Below are 15,526 nucleotides of genomic sequence, written 5' to 3'. Positions count from 1 at the left end.
AATAAAGGAGTTGAGAGTGACTTGTTCATTTTTTTTCATGTCTTATTGTTATTGCTGGATTAATTACATGCATAGAATGTAAGCGCTTATATGAATATAATATAGGATGTCTTATTTTATTTTGAAAGTCAAATATCTGAAAATCAAAGAGCTTAAAAAATATGTTTCAAACAAAGAGTTTGGCTCGAACAGAAAATAAAAGATAAAGATATTAATTTGATCTTGAAGGTACCATGGACCAAAAAATCCATAGACGGAGTGTGAAGTAAGCCGATCAGGTAAGGGGGTTGTTAAATTTGCGGTAACAGGAGTGATAGCGCTGTCCTTTTTGTTTTCTTTTTGTCTCTTTCTATAACTGAACATCGTCGAATTAACGAATTTAGTCGAAGATATCTGAATGTATAATCTATTCGTAATAATTTCATAATAATTTTCACAGACCGAAAAATCTAGATTCTTTTGTTTATGATAATTCCTCGAACATTCTCGAAAACGTTCAGAGAAAGAAGATTGTGTATTATGTCATTAGTGTATCGAATGATTTATTTATTGAATTTTTTACGTCGAGCGTTCCCTAACAACACAATTTATTGTGTGTAAAACAGTTAAAACATGTTTTAACATCCTATGAATCTCTTATAAACATCTTTTGAACATGTGTGTTGTTAGAGTTGTTTTAATGAATTTTTACTTTAAAATGCCGTCTTGTATAATTTCGGGTTGTGCTAATTGGTCTGATCCGAAAAAAAAAAACGTGATGCACAAATCCAAGTAGAGAAGTCCAGAAGAATTTCATATCACAAGTAAATAATATTGCTTGAGTTCTTTTGTTTATGAATATTATGAAACATATGTATTTAATATATATAATTATATATTTTTAAGTTATAACATTATCAAACTTAGAACCTATGTTTTTATTTTTACATATTTTAGATTTCCTCAAGAAATACAGAAATGTCTTTGGTTGGCAGCTTTAGGGCTGTGTAATTGGGATCCTCCAAAAACAGCCACTGGTATGCTCTGAGCATTTTACGGACAGCGACTATCATTCTTTTAAATTGCACACATCTGTAATAATAATAAAAATCAACTTTTCTACATACTATAATCTTTTGAATGATACATAGAAATCTTATAATAATAAAAATCATTTTTTTAAAGAAAACTAAACATTTTGTATATTATTAATATTATATTCTCATTATTTCTTTGATAACCATATATATACATATACATATACAATATATGATTATCATATTGTTCTAATACCATTTTTTAATTTTTCTAGCACAATTTGTAGGTAACTTTATCTTTGATAATTATATACTATTATATATAAGGTAAACTATTGTACTATACACACACACACGCGCGCGCGCGCGCGCACACACATGCGTGAGAATTAGTATCATAAATAAATAAATATAAGTTTCATGATATAACAAAGGTATTTTATATATATATCAATAGATATTCCAATAAAATAACCAATAAAGAGATATCTTGTAAAATAATTAGTTTAAATATGGCGCGCATACAACTTCCGATGTTTGGCTATATATATGGCGAATTGTTTTAACCACAGACTTCTATATATAACTAGACCGCTAACTTCCTTATACAGGGTGTCCCCGAATTGGCGGATCAACTCTCGTTGCTAGATAGAGCGTGTTAAACTGAACAAAAAAATCTTATATTATTTTGCTAAATTCGCAATAATTAATAAGATATAAATTAATAAAGATCGGCCAATCCATGCCAGTATAAGCGCACAGCGCGAAGAAACCTCCCAGTTGTTACTTGATACTAGGCGCGCGGCAAGCATAAACGCAGAACGCACTGTACGTGTCTCTTCAAGTACGCCCTTCGTACATTCTTTGTACGTCCTTTGTAGAGCGCTCCGCCTACTGTCTCGCCGCGCGCCTAGTATCAAGTAACAAGTAGGAGGCTTCTTCGCGCCGCGCGCTTATCCTGGCACGTATTGGCCGATCTTTATTAATTTATATCTCATTAATTATTGCGAATTTAGCAAAATGATATAAGATTTTTCTCTTCAGTTTAACACGCTCTATCTACCCACGAGAGTTGATCCGCCAATTCGGGGACACCCTGTATACTAGACCTAAAAAGTGACCCCGAAAAATATGTACAACATTGGTGGGATAGAAAAGGAGGGGATAGATAAATTTAAATTTAAAATTCTTTCCAAAGTGTGTCATTATTTTATAACTACATATATAAATATTGCTAAATAAATAATAATTTTATATATTTCAGTTTTTATTTGTAAATTTATATTTCTCTTCTGCTACATGTATATGTACATATATATATATATATATATATATATATATATATATATATATATATATATACAGGGTGTTAAAAAAGTGTTGCATACGCTCAGTGCCATTCGATAGAGAATGAAAATCTAAGAAAAAATGTCTAATACTATTTTTCGATGCGATGAATAATTTCTTCACCCAGAACGTCAGAAAAGTAAAACTTAGAAAAGAAAATGCCAGACTGTTGCGTAAAAGACTGCAATAATCGCAGTGAAAGAGGATTCAGATTATTTATTCCGTGTACCAAGTACCAACCGGAATGAAAAATATATACAAACTGCTTTAGATGTGCAAGCTGGATATTTAGAAAAATATAATTTTAAGTATTTGTTGTTAGGACGATTTACACAAGATGCTCTGGAAAATCTATTTTCACAAATTTGAGGGAGAAAATCTGTACCTGATACTTGTGAATTTAAACAAATGTTTAGGCTTATTTGTTTGTCACAGTTCCAAGCTAACATTAACCGTAGCAATTATTCTGTAATAAACTCCCAAGACTTTATTCATTATTGTGACGAAATGAAACAATTAGATTATAAAAATACTTCTGTAGAAGTGAGAAGCCTAGAGAGCAATAAAGATTTATGGAATATTAATATATATTAATCATTGTTTGGAGACGAGGAAGATTTGATAAATGATACAACGCAAGCTGCATTGTATCATTTAATAGCTGCTTTACTAAGTATTTAAAATAGAAAAAAATTTTAAACATTGTGATAACTGTTTCAATGCCCTTGTGATAAATAATTCTAACAACAATTCTGTTAGCTATAATCTCAATGTCTATACCAAATTAAGAGAATATAAAGAAAATATCTTGATATAGATATTCTAAATATAGATATATATAATTTAATATAAATTTTATATAATTTTATATAAATGTCAGTTAGCATTTCGAAAAAATGAAACTAACTTACTTTTTAATAAATTAAAAACTGGACTTTATAAATATGTTTTTAGAAGAATATTCCATATTGTTTATTCCTCAATATCATAATATTAGTTACAAACTTATTAAAAACTTTATTATTACAAGGATACATTTTTCATCAAAAAAAGGAAAGCAATGATAATAAAAATGCAATTAGTTATAGTAGCAGAAGTGTAGCAATGAAAATGTCTGTAGCCAATAAAAACATAAATTAAAAAACTTATTTACATAATAATTTATGGTCTTATTTTCTTTCTTTCCTACAAAAAATTATGTTATAATACATTCATACAATTAAAATGGCCGCGTAACGCGGAGTCAAAATGGCGGCTTTTTTCCCCTGATTGCGGTACTTTATAATCTAGTGACTTTAGGTAATCCGGTAGTCGGTAGTCGGTAGTCCGTACTCCGTACTCGGCACTTCATACCCAAAGGCCAAAGTACCCACATTGCTCTGCGACGCTACGTTATTTCGTGGTTTCGTTTTCGTTTCATCGCCTGCCGCCTGCCGCCTGCCGCCTGCTCCGCCGCCATCCGCCATCATCGCGGAAAAAGGACAACGACAGTTAGAGAGGTTGGTTTACCTCGGTGTTTCTTTTGCGTGATAGTTACGTGGTAGTTGCGAGCCGCACAAATGAAGATGGTGGATAAGATAGAAATGAGTTTAGACGACATTATCAAACAGACCAAGGGGTCTAGAGCGCGAGGCGGCGGTAGACGCGGTAGAGGCGCCGGCAATTCACCCCGTCGAGGAGCACGTAGGCCGCAAAGAGTTGGCGGTGGCGTCATGCGAGGACGCAATCGCGGCGGTATTGCACGTAGCTCTTTGCCGTATACGAGGGTAAGAAAAGAGAATAAGCACATTTCATCGAGTTTTCCTCTATTTTTCACGGAATACGTTTAGTACGCATATGTACGCACGTATGTGTCTGTGTCTGTGCCTGTACCTGTACCTGTACCTGTACCTGTGTCTGTGTCTGTGTCTGTGTCTGTGTCTGTGTCTCTTATGTGTATGGTATGCGCGCAAGATTACGGATATGTGCGATGCGTATGTATGTATGTATGTATATATGTACGCGTATGCGTATGCGTATGTGAAATGCTATATAAAATGGAGTAGTTCTCAAAATCATCATTTCTATAATGATTCTTTAAAAGTATATTCAATCAACTCGTTGAATCTAAAATGATCCATTACATTTTTTTTTTTCTTTATTATATTTATTTTATTTATTTTATATATTTATATATCAAAAGACACGGTAGTGTCTTGACCAAGTACAGCGTAGCAAATAGTAGCATGTAGTACAACAAGACGCACCGTGTATCTCATATGTACACTATAATGCACTATATGTAAATGCCTGTAGGCGTGCATATGTATGTGCGTTTGTGAGTGTATGTGTGTGTGTGTGTGGTTCGTCAAATAAATATAAAATTTATTTTTTATATCAGTACTTTTTAATTAATGTTTTAAGCAACTCCTCTCTCACAAGTTTTGGCATTAACTTCCTTTATAATCGAACATCTAATAAAAAAAGAAAAAAAAATGTTTTGCCAGTAAATATATAAAAATTCTTTACACTTTCTTTACTAAAATTTATACTTTACTGCATAGGGTGATGTAAACAGTGCTTGGAAACATGACATGTTTGATGGTGTAAAAAAGGTTGGTCGTGGTATAATAGGCAATGCAGGAACAACCAAACTTTTGGTGTCTAATCTGGATTTCGGCGTATCAGATTCAGATATACAGGTATTAACATATCATACATAGAACAGTTTTTATTTCTTTTTTTCAGCATTTTAAATAAAATAAAATTGCAAACCAAACATTCAATTAGTCTATATAAAATATATATAGTTTGTTTACTAATGTGCAGAGTTACAAAAAAAATTTGAGAATTGTTTTATCGAAAAAGACACTTGATGCTCAATGTATTAATTTTCATATAGATATAGATTTATTTAGCACATTTTAATACAGAAAAACTTTATGCAAGAAATTCTAATCATATTAATAATATGTTTTAGGAATTATTTAGTGAATTTGGACCTTTAAAATCAGCAGCGGTACATTATGATAGATCAGGTCGTTCTCTAGGCTCTGCAGATGTCATATTTGAAAGACGAGCGGATGCTATTAAAGCAATGAAACAATATCATGGAGTACCGCTAGATGGTATGCGTCTAAATATGCACAATTATCTATATTCAAAAGTACAACTATATTCAGTCTTGAACATAGTTGTACTTTTTCTTTAATTATGATGAAATTGCATCTATGTTATGTATCGATATCTTTCAATTGTCTCTAAGCTTTTGTCTTATAATATGTCGTTAATATTTTTTTTTTTTTATTTTACTTTTAAATATATTTTATCTTTTTATTAAAATAAGTTGTGCAATACATAGATCGCAGTATATTGTTAGAAAAAATGTTACGTAGATTATTATGAACTATGATGTTCGCAAACTTGTTTCGTGTTCGTTATTCCAATGTATGGTATATATCGGCAGGTCGAGAAATGAACATACAAGTCGCGACTTCTGAATTACCAGTCACTTCTGTTCGTGCTGGCCCAAGACTAAGCGGTACTAATTATACACAGAGACCTCAGACCCGTTTTAGAGGGAATCGCGGCACAGGATCTGTCAGAGGTAATTTAATAATGCAACTTGTATAATTGTACATGTAATTATAATAATTATATGCATGCATTAATAATAATTAATATAATAGTAAAATTGATAGCACGTCCATTATCTGAAAATTATTCTTTATTATAAATGTGTAAATTGTAGTTATTATTTAAAATATATTTAGCTGTGATTAGTCATGATATTATTATTATATAGTTTTATATTAAATTTCAGCTGCTCGTGGGAGCGGTCGGCGTGGAGGTAGAGGAGGTACTCGACAAGCGACAAAGACACCCACAGCGGAAGAATTAGATGCGGAACTAGAAGCGTATGTGAAAGAAGTCAAGTAACAATGTTATAAAACCTTTTACTTTATTCAGATTTTGTTCAAACTGACCTCACACAATACATATTGTTGCCCTTATTTTCATGAAGCATAAATAAAACATAAATATAATTTTATATATATACATATATATATATATATATATATATATATATATATATATATATACACACATATGTAGTAAAATGTAAAGAAATTCTCATTAATTTTTAGTTTTTATTTTTGACGATTCTTTCCTTCGAAAATTGATATATAATCAGTTTTACAAAATCTCCGCGAATATCTTTCGTAGACGTTCATAGGTTTTTTTTATGTGATACAATAAGAAAGTTAAAAAAAAAGAACAAACTTATAATTGTAAAGACTGTATGGATTTGTATGTACTATCGTGCGTGTGTGCTCATCAGATGAAAAATACAAGGAGATGCATCTCGAAAAGTTGTTATTTATCAAAGTACAGAATGTGCTTCTGGCCCTTACAATCTGATTCTATTCTAAGTCAAGTATCAAAAACTTGTTTACTATATCCATTTAGGTTAGTGACTGATTTTGGAACATGAATGACGAAAAATATTTTTGTAATCTCTACATTTAGTGGGTTTTTTTTTTTTTTTTTTTTTTTTTTTTTTTTTTTTTTTTTTTTTTAACTGCTTAATACATAACTTAGAGCAGATTAAGGCTGTGACGCGTACTGTTAACTCTAGTCAGATAACAATATATACTAATATACTTTACTACAGAGTGATGGACATGTAAGAAAATGTAAACATTCTTAATCGTGCAGAATACAAATTGCAATCGAGTGGTACAAGACTGAAGAAAAACGAATGACAGATTTTCTTAATAAAAAAAGATTATTCTTGAAGTAAAAAACATGTTTATTACCTACCTAAATAGAAAAATTTTTAATATATGACTATTGGAACGATTTCACCTACTATTACATCCCATTGTTTAAAACGTATAAAAACTTATCAAAATATTTTTCAACTTAAAAATGTGTTCATATATATTCGATAAAAAAAGATACTTAAATAATACGAAAAACGTAAACAACGTGTGATCACACACAAACACTTTTATATAATTCTTATTAAATAATATCGACATTTAAAATATATTTTGCAAAGACACATTTTATTTTAATCACATTATATCGTTTTGTACATATATGTAAAAATATCTGCTAATAAATAGCATAGAGAGCAGACTCTAATTCGTTACTCTAATTCAGCCTGCGAGTATAGAGATTGCTACAGAATTGTACTTCATCTTCCACAAAATGTAGGAGATCAATTTTTCTTGTTCTCTTTCTTCTTATGTTTTTCCGTACTAGAAATATCAAATTCTCTAAATATTTAATAATAAGATCAGTCATGTTTAGATAATAAAATTTTACTATGCAATAATTGTATACAATACGAGGCAAACGTTACCCCATACCAATATTTTAAATTACAAAAGACAGGTAAATAATGATTTATTTTTATAATCTTTTCAATGTTCTCTTTCTGTCTTTTAACATTTTTTTCTTTTCCGCTGTTAATTTCTTATCACTCGCATGTTTTTTTGGAAGAGGTCCTCCGCTTTCCGAAGAGGCGCAACTTTCTAGACCCGCTTTACTACCTTTTCCACCTCCCTAAAGAAATCAAATAATTTTACATCAGTGAAATTAAAGAAAATAATTAAAACTTAATAATTCTCCAGATAAAACATTACCTGTGCATGTATTTCAGTCATCATTTTTGCTCGCTCTGAATATTCGTCGTGACTTTCTAAAAGCAATTTGCCAGCCTCCTCATTCAAAGCAGATTCAGGATTTGGCACTATTAGTAAACATTTTACAGTCTAAAAACAAAATGTACAAATAATAAGCAAGCGTTTATTTGTAATTGTAATAATATAATTGTAACTACATACCAGTAATATATGTTGTATTCCAAGATCTGGTTTCCAATCCTTTTTTAAAGTATTAACACATATTTCGCCATTTTTTGCTACATTGGGATGAAAAATCTTTGTGAGGAAATAAGCCTTTGGCGGCCCTTGTGGAAAGTCTTTCCCAAGAGCTAATTTAACTCTAAAGAAACCACTGGCGTACGGAGTCCCAGCTATATTAAAGGAAAAGAAATATCCAGATATTAATCTAATGTGTATTATTTTTTATCAAAACAAAATTAAACAAAATTGAAACTTACACAAGCAGACAATTCAACACAAACAAATAAAGATACGAATTAAATTCCTCAACATATAGAATATAACATCAATAATAATTTATATAATAATAATAATAATAATGTAATATGTGTATATATATATATATATATATATATATATATATATATACATATGTGTGTGCGCGCGCGTGTAAAATTTGTTGACATTCTAATCTATGTCGAGAAATGTTTAGATTGAGTGTTAGGGTTAGGTTAGATTGGATTGGATTCATTTTGCTTAGGTTAAGTTATGTCAAGTTAGGTTATGGTCGATAAAAGGATGCTTCAGCCTCATCTTGAGAATGTACGAACCGTAACTGCACGACAATCAAGGACCGAGAAATCACGCCAAGAAAAGTCAAGAAGAGTCGATGAAACTTACATGGACCTTCAATGACGGCTTGAATATCGGTGACGTCCGCCTCGTTCAAAATGACACGAATACCTTCGGGTGGTTGCGCGGCCAATTCTGCCATCTCCTTGGCCACCCGGCGAATAATTTGTGGCGATAAATTTTCCACATTCTGCAAAAATATACGATTCGCGATATCGGTCTCACATGTGGCACGAACATTTTAGTATGAAGCGCGCGCATTAAAAAGCGTAGGTAGCAGGTAGGTAGATAGAGATAGGTAGATAGGCAAGTAAACAAAAAGACGTCGCGACGTGTTGTCGCGATGAATAAATGTGTTTTCGCTTCGCAACAACTAATACGGATACTCACGGAGCTCACGGCGGCAGCCATAATCGCCGAAAGCTTGTAGCGCAATCTCAGCCAGGCCTCGCGTGCAACTACACGTTTTGTCGAACTTTCAAGCTTTCGAGCGCGCAGCGTAAGGTAGGAAAACGCTTAACGTCACAACATTAACACGGCATCGCCCGCAATAACCAACATTTTAAACTGACAGCCAATCGCGTGCCAGATTCAACCGTACTCTCGAAGCTAAAAGTCGATTGTTCGTCCTCCCCCCTCCTCTCTCCTCCTCCTTCTCCATGACTGTAACTTCACACTCGCGCTCTCTCTCTCTCTCTCTCTCTCTCTCTCTCTCTCTCTCTCTCTCTCTCTCTGGATGCGGTTCGCTTAAAGGTGCCTTTTCATGTTGACGCTCGACGCTCATTTTTGGCGTCAAAACAGATCACGTGATCAAAATTGACGAATTGGTATTTTTATTTCTGGTCACGTAATGTTTTTTGACGCTGAAAATGAGCGTCGAGCGTCAGCATGAAAAAGCACCTTTACGCTCAGAACGTTCATAAAATCATTTTATCCTTGTTTTTCACCGAAAGTTAAACAAAGATAGATAATGTTCGCGAATGTTGCGATCGTTCAAGTGGAACGCAGCTGCATTCGACCCGCCCTCTGACATTTTACGCTTGTTTTCTTTCTTTTTTTTTTTTTTTTACCCGAAAACACACACGGCACACGGCACACGGCTGTCGGCTGTCGGTTGTCGGTTGTCGGTTGTCGGTGGTCGGTGGTGTTGATCATTGTTGATTCATAGCCAGTCCAAAGCCTATCTCTTGATAAAATAACAACCAATAATAAATAAATAATAACGCTGAGATGATGGTACGTGGATAAGCTCATCTGTACGGATTCATATTCGAATACAACGACTCGAGATTCTCTTTCTTCGCCACCTTTGACGACTTTCTAACGAAATTCTACGCGTCGCACTTTTGCGGCGTACTGCATCTTTTCTCTTTCTCCCTCATAATCATCGTCGAAGTAAACTTTAAACGCCACTGCTATATCACAAATTTTCGCACAATGACGGATGATGGAACGGTCGAAAAGGTAAACTTGTTTTAATTAATTGCACCTATTTCATTAAATAATTAAGAATTGTGACTGACAAGTGCAAAAATATCTAATAACATGCACTTTTTGTACTTGGTATATAATAAAAAAATCAATGACAGGAGATAAAATTCGATTTCACTTGCTGATAACGCAATAACATTATCTTATTGTTAGGAAAAGCACATGAAACAACTGAAACGCAAGATGGAATGCTGGCGGGAGATAATATTGCCTTTAAATTCCATTCTGTTATGGGAACGTAGCTGGCATCCTGGACTGATTGTTGGACTTGTAACAATGATATTCTGGTAAATTAAATAATATTTTTATATAAACAGAAGACTATATTTTTTTCTTTTTAAGATTTACCAAAATCATTGATTATTCTTTTTGTTATAGATTGTTTTTATCCAATTTGAATTTGAAATTGATTTCCTCGATGAAAATCACTCCAAACAGTTTTCTAATTAAAAAAAAAAAAGACAAAATGTGCTCTTTTGTTAATTTTATATAAGTAGATTTTCTAATATAAAGTTTTGTGTTTAATTTGTAATTTTTATATAATTATAAATGAAGATACACAATATTAGAAATGGGAAGTGTCACAATGTGTCATAATTCTTGATATTGAAAAATTATCTCTAAATTAGTCTAGAAAATACAAGATTATAAAAAGTGATTTTAGAATATTCTAGATGATAAATGGACAATATAGTAGTTTATATTAATAATAATATTTCTCTTCTTATTGCAGTATAATATGGATTTTAGAACCAACCCTACTGACAATGATATCTATATGTCTATTGATATTTGCTCTTGTTGATTATCTCGTGCCGATCGTGCAATCGATCTTATGTAACGCGCAGAGTTGGACAGGACAGAAGGAAAAGAAATTAATTGAGATTTGTCAAAATCTCTCGATCACTATATTACAAATACAAGGCACTTGGACAAGCATCTCGAAAATTCGACACGATCGTCCTAATATTGTAAGTATATGTCGTTTCTTAATCTACCTTAAATGTTCAGTGAATCATAGATGTATAAACAAATGTAGATTTTAAAATTTTTCCTTGAAAAGGAAAGATTTGAACAACTAAAGACACTTAGTTTCTCTTGGATTGATTGCATAATTTTTCAGAAAAAAAAACTGTATTCCAACATTGATTTTTTATCGATAACATTTGTATAAAAGTATAAATACATTTATAGAACAGAGTTTTCTGTAATAATTGATAACTAGCTACTGCATTTTTTACTATAATCTCTCGTGCATTAAAACAAATATATTTGCTTAATTATTACATTTTGTCATTTATCAAGAGATTAATGTCTACTATTGTATGAGATATCTAATACATGATATTGTACAAACAAATTCTAAAGTTGCGCATAAAAAACTTATTTGTCAAGAAAGATGATATCAGAATTAATATGTAATTGTAATAGATAGATGCAAACTATATTTCCATTATATTTAAAGTTATTATTCTAAAAAATTATGTAATAAGAAATGGTAAAAGAAAAAGCTTTTACCATTTTCTATTTGCCTTTTCACAAAAAATTAGTTTGCCAATGATACTATGAAATTAACTGGATATATTGTATATATAGATTTAGCATTTAATAACTAAAACACTTTATCTTTTCTTGTATTTTTATCGCAGTACTACAGCGCAACAATCCTCTGTCTTATTCTCTTTGCATGGATTGGTAATACAGTCAACAATTTGTTTCTACTTTACATCATAGGTAAGAAGTAAATTTATACAAGAAATGCATTTTTTAAATATTTGACATTATACTGCAAAATCTGTTTTAGTGAATGTAATCCTTCTCACACCAGGATTCAGACACAAAGGACGAGCACGATGGGCCGTGAGATACGCATACAATCATTTAATTCACCGCCATTTATCATAATTATCATTTGTATGTGCCCATCAAAACTCTTCATTCTGCATACATTTTACCTTTAAGCCACCCTTGATATTAAATTCATTCATATTATACTGCAAAACATTTTACGAGTTTACATATATAATATATATATATATATATATCTCGTGTATAACTAATTCCATTCTATGAAGAATAATCAAATTTCCTCACTCTCTAACCAAGTAAAAGAGATTAGAGAGAGAGAGGGGGAGGGAGAGGGAGAGAGAGAGAGAGAGAGAGAGAGAGAAAGTAGAATCTAATCCTTTAAAAATAGTACAATTACACTTATTCTAAATATAAGGATTAATCTCGTTTGCCATGTGATTTTGTATCTCGCATAATAGTTATATTCATAAGTATTGTCTATTGTATTGTTTCGTCAGTTGTGAGAATTAATAAAAGACTTATTGTATCTTTAGCAAACTTTTAATTTAAATTTTACTTAGAATTGTATATATATATATATATATATATATATATATATATATATATATATATATATATACACACACACACACACATATATATATGTATTTTGTAATTATATTGCTTTCAACAGTATGTAAAGTATGTCTTTGGTATTAAGATATATTATTTTGTATGAATAAGAAGATTTCTATGTGTTATGTATTAATTATATGTAATAAAATGGATATGTATTGTGGATGACATATAGGCTTTAAAAAAAAATCGTTTTAACTAAAAATGAAGTATTTGTTTGAAACCTAATACACTTGGTGAATATGAATATCTCTTTCCAGTGAGATGTAAATTAAAAACAGATGTCCTCATTCTTGATACTTTAATAAATTAAATTACATAAATGATTTCGACGATAATCTAAACCACACTAGTTATAATAGTGTTGATTTTGCATCTTTGCAATTTAAAAAAGTTTAGCCAATTTTTTGGAAATGATTTTTCTGCACGATAAAAATATTACATATATATATATATATATATAGTCTTCAAATATAATTGACAATTGAAAATGGAATAATTTTCGCAAATAGAATTTCGAGTTGAAAATTAAAAAGTTAAAATTACAAAAATCATTGTTATTGTGATTCCTTCGATTCATTCGCTAAAAATAAAGATGAAACAACTCATCTAAAATTAAATAAATGATATAAATTTAAATATAATAAAACCAACGCAGATAAATTTTATTTATGCATATTTTTTTATTTACTAAATACTAAACCACACACGAGAGATATAAGATATACTACAAATAAATATGTATATATATATATGAATATGTGAATGTGTATACGTATTGTACAATGTCGCAGGACGCAGAGGTAGAGGCAGAGGTAATCTCGTCGCTCGTCGGTCGTCGGTGACAATTTAACACATACACCATACACGTATCACGTACCACGTACATTCATACATACATACATAGATACATACATACATAGATACATACATACATACATACATGCATACATACATGCATGCATGCATGCATACATACATGCATGCATACATACATGCATACATACATGCATACATGCATACATGCATACATGCATACATGCATACATGCATACATGCATACATGCATACATGCATACATGCATACATGCATACATGCATACATGCACACATAAAAATTGTTTCATAACCTCCCAGCCATCTAGTAGATAAATCATTTTGCTAAGATTTTGTGTTTTTATATAAATTATTCCAAATTCCAAAGTGCACGGCACACGGCACACACAATTTGATGACTTTGGGCAATTGGTGATGATAAAATTGACAATTGTCAATGATTGTCTCAATAGATATGACAGATGTGAGAAAGTCGCAAAAGAGTACGATATAATATTTTTTTAATTCAAATCGAACAACAATATAATACCTATCTGCATTAAACTCGTAAACTGTATAATATTACATTGAATCATCTATATAGCCTTGTAAAAACAATATAAAAAGAGAGGGAATCTATTCAAAAACAAATTATTTTGTGAATTAAAATAATAATTCTTCCAAGAGAAATCATGGATATCATTGTGAGGTTGAATGAACAAACTGCAGGCAGGGATAAAATAATAAGGTATGTATGTACAATATAATTCCTATGATATATCGTATCGTTTAAACATTCAACACGCAAGTACAAAATTTATTCTCTCTCTTCTCAAGTTTAATTTATGAAAAGCTTTTCCTTTTTCCAATCGTTTATTATATAGCTGTTGTTGTATGTGTCCCAACATTTTTAATAAAGGAAGGTTAACTCCAAATTTATAGGAAAATATTATTAAAATTAAAAGATGATTGGAAAGATTGCAAATATTATGAGTTATTTTATATATATATTTTTAATAATATTGTCAAAAAGAATAACGAAAAATGTTAATTGCAGATTACTACAATACGGAAGTCGGGCCTATTGGTATTATGCGCAGAATGCACAAAGCACAAAATTGTCCGCAGAAATTTTAAGGAGTTTAGAATTCACTTTTAGTTCATTCCGAAAATGTATTCAACTTTTTAATTTATATTCTAATATTATTTCTTTATTATTAACCAACCTGATGTTATATAGCTCTTTATTTTTTTTCTAGTACTCCGCCTTGGAAGATGCTTGGACAGTTTGTATTCGGCTCTAAAAATGATGAAGTATCCTGATCCAACAGTGAAGATAACATTAATTATGGGAAAAATAGCAAATGCTTTATATTTATTGGCAGATCATTTTATTTGGGTGGGAAGGGTAGGAATTTTAAAAATCGATCTAGAAAAGTGGAATAGAGTCGCAAATAAATATTGGCTAATAACCATTATTATGAGCTTAATAAGAGATATTTATGAGATTGTCAAGATTTTAAAACACGAGAAAAATCTATTTAAACAATATCAAATATTGCCTTGTCTAAAAGATCATAGGGAAGTGGCGATGGATACTGTTAAAAACGGATGCGATTTATTTATTCCATTGACAGCATTAGGTATCGCAAAATGTACTCCCGGTACAATAGGCTTACTTGGAATAATTTCTTCATTTATTGGTCTCTGTACCATTATCAATCCACTTTATAAATTAACTCCATCTTAGGAGAGAATAATTATTAGCATGGTATGCGTGTGCGTGTGTATGTATGTGTCTTTTGGTTAGAGATAATATAAAATGTATATAAGGAGATGGGCTATACTCTGCGATACTTTGATATCAAAGTGTTTGGTGATTCTATGATTAGTCATATGAAAGGTGTACATACATTAATTATATGTGATTATCAGGAAGAAAATAGATAAGATAGACTTAACAGC

At 31.0% G+C, this 15,526-nt stretch overlaps 4 protein-coding genes across 4 annotated transcripts; 3 read left to right on the top strand and 1 right to left on the bottom strand.

Moving 5' to 3' along the window:
- The first annotated feature begins 3,739 nt into the window (after window positions 1-3,739).
- Window positions 3,740-6,715, top strand: Ref1 (RNA and export factor binding protein 1). Its single transcript, XM_072894267.1, has 5 exons — window positions 3,740-4,129; window positions 4,907-5,044; window positions 5,323-5,470; window positions 5,809-5,949; window positions 6,166-6,715. Exons 1-5 carry the CDS (start codon window positions 3,923-3,925, stop codon window positions 6,279-6,281), a joined length of 750 nt encoding a protein of 249 aa, XP_072750368.1. The 5' UTR covers window positions 3,740-3,922; the 3' UTR covers window positions 6,282-6,715.
- A 678-nt stretch (window positions 6,716-7,393) lies between these two features.
- On the bottom strand, window positions 7,394-9,420 carry LOC140666749 (ubiquitin-conjugating enzyme E2 S). The gene is made up of 5 exons (XM_072894268.1): window positions 9,221-9,420; window positions 8,879-9,020; window positions 8,198-8,388; window positions 7,997-8,125; window positions 7,394-7,916 (listed from the first exon to the last, which is right to left on the bottom strand). Exons 1-5 carry the CDS (start codon window positions 9,239-9,241, stop codon window positions 7,764-7,766), a joined length of 636 nt encoding a protein of 211 aa, XP_072750369.1. The 5' UTR covers window positions 9,242-9,420; the 3' UTR covers window positions 7,394-7,763.
- Window positions 9,421-9,906: 486 nt separating this feature from the next.
- Window positions 9,907-12,667, top strand: Arl6ip1 (ADP-ribosylation factor-like 6 interacting protein 1). The gene is made up of 5 exons (XM_072894269.1): window positions 9,907-10,294; window positions 10,475-10,608; window positions 11,055-11,292; window positions 11,971-12,055; window positions 12,126-12,667. Exons 1-5 carry the CDS (start codon window positions 10,268-10,270, stop codon window positions 12,224-12,226), a joined length of 585 nt encoding a protein of 194 aa, XP_072750370.1. The 5' UTR covers window positions 9,907-10,267; the 3' UTR covers window positions 12,227-12,667.
- A 1,072-nt stretch (window positions 12,668-13,739) lies between these two features.
- Pex11ab (peroxisomal biogenesis factor 11ab) lies at window positions 13,740-15,524 on the top strand. The gene is made up of 4 exons (XM_072894425.1): window positions 13,740-14,064; window positions 14,166-14,309; window positions 14,619-14,734; window positions 14,821-15,524. The coding sequence occupies exons 2-4, from the start codon at window positions 14,254-14,256 to the stop codon at window positions 15,309-15,311; spliced, it is 663 nt and encodes a 220-aa protein (XP_072750526.1). The 5' UTR covers window positions 13,740-14,064; window positions 14,166-14,253; the 3' UTR covers window positions 15,312-15,524.
- The last annotated feature ends 2 nt before the right edge of the window (window positions 15,525-15,526 follow it).

Source organism: Anoplolepis gracilipes, chromosome 6 (genome assembly GCF_047496725.1).
Source record: "Anoplolepis gracilipes chromosome 6, ASM4749672v1, whole genome shotgun sequence".
Classification (NCBI taxonomy): domain Eukaryota; kingdom Metazoa; phylum Arthropoda; class Insecta; order Hymenoptera; family Formicidae; genus Anoplolepis; species Anoplolepis gracilipes.
This window is presented reverse-complemented; position numbering and strand designations above follow the sequence as displayed.

Coding starts and splice junctions, on each gene's coding strand:
- Ref1 (XM_072894267.1), top strand. CDS start 3,923: ATGAAGATGGTGGATAAGATAGAAATGAGTTTAGACGACATTATCAAA. Junction 5,045..5,322: donor TATCAGATTCAGATATACAG/GTATTAACATAT, acceptor AATATGTTTTAG/GAATTATTTAGTGAATTTGG. Junction 5,471..5,808: donor TCATGGAGTACCGCTAGATG/GTATGCGTCTAA, acceptor ATATATCGGCAG/GTCGAGAAATGAACATACAA.
- LOC140666749 (XM_072894268.1), bottom strand. CDS start 9,241: ATGGCTGCCGCCGTGAGCTCC. Junction 9,021..9,220: donor TGGCTGCCGCCGTGAGCTCC/GTGAGTATCCGT, acceptor ATATTTTTGCAG/AATGTGGAAAATTTATCGCC. Junction 8,126..8,197: donor GAATACAACATATATTACTG/GTATGTAGTTAC, acceptor TTTTGTTTTTAG/ACTGTAAAATGTTTACTAAT.
- Arl6ip1 (XM_072894269.1), top strand. CDS start 10,268: ATGACGGATGATGGAACGGTCGAAAAG. Junction 11,293..11,970: donor GACACGATCGTCCTAATATT/GTAAGTATATGT, acceptor TTTTTATCGCAG/TACTACAGCGCAACAATCCT. Junction 12,056..12,125: donor GTTTCTACTTTACATCATAG/GTAAGAAGTAAA, acceptor AATCTGTTTTAG/TGAATGTAATCCTTCTCACA.
- Pex11ab (XM_072894425.1), top strand. CDS start 14,254: ATGGATATCATTGTGAGGTTGAATGAACAAACTGCAGGCAGGGATAAA. Junction 14,310..14,618: donor GGCAGGGATAAAATAATAAG/GTATGTATGTAC, acceptor TGTTAATTGCAG/ATTACTACAATACGGAAGTC. Junction 14,735..14,820: donor TTTTAGTTCATTCCGAAAAT/GTATTCAACTTT, acceptor TTTTTTTTCTAG/TACTCCGCCTTGGAAGATGC.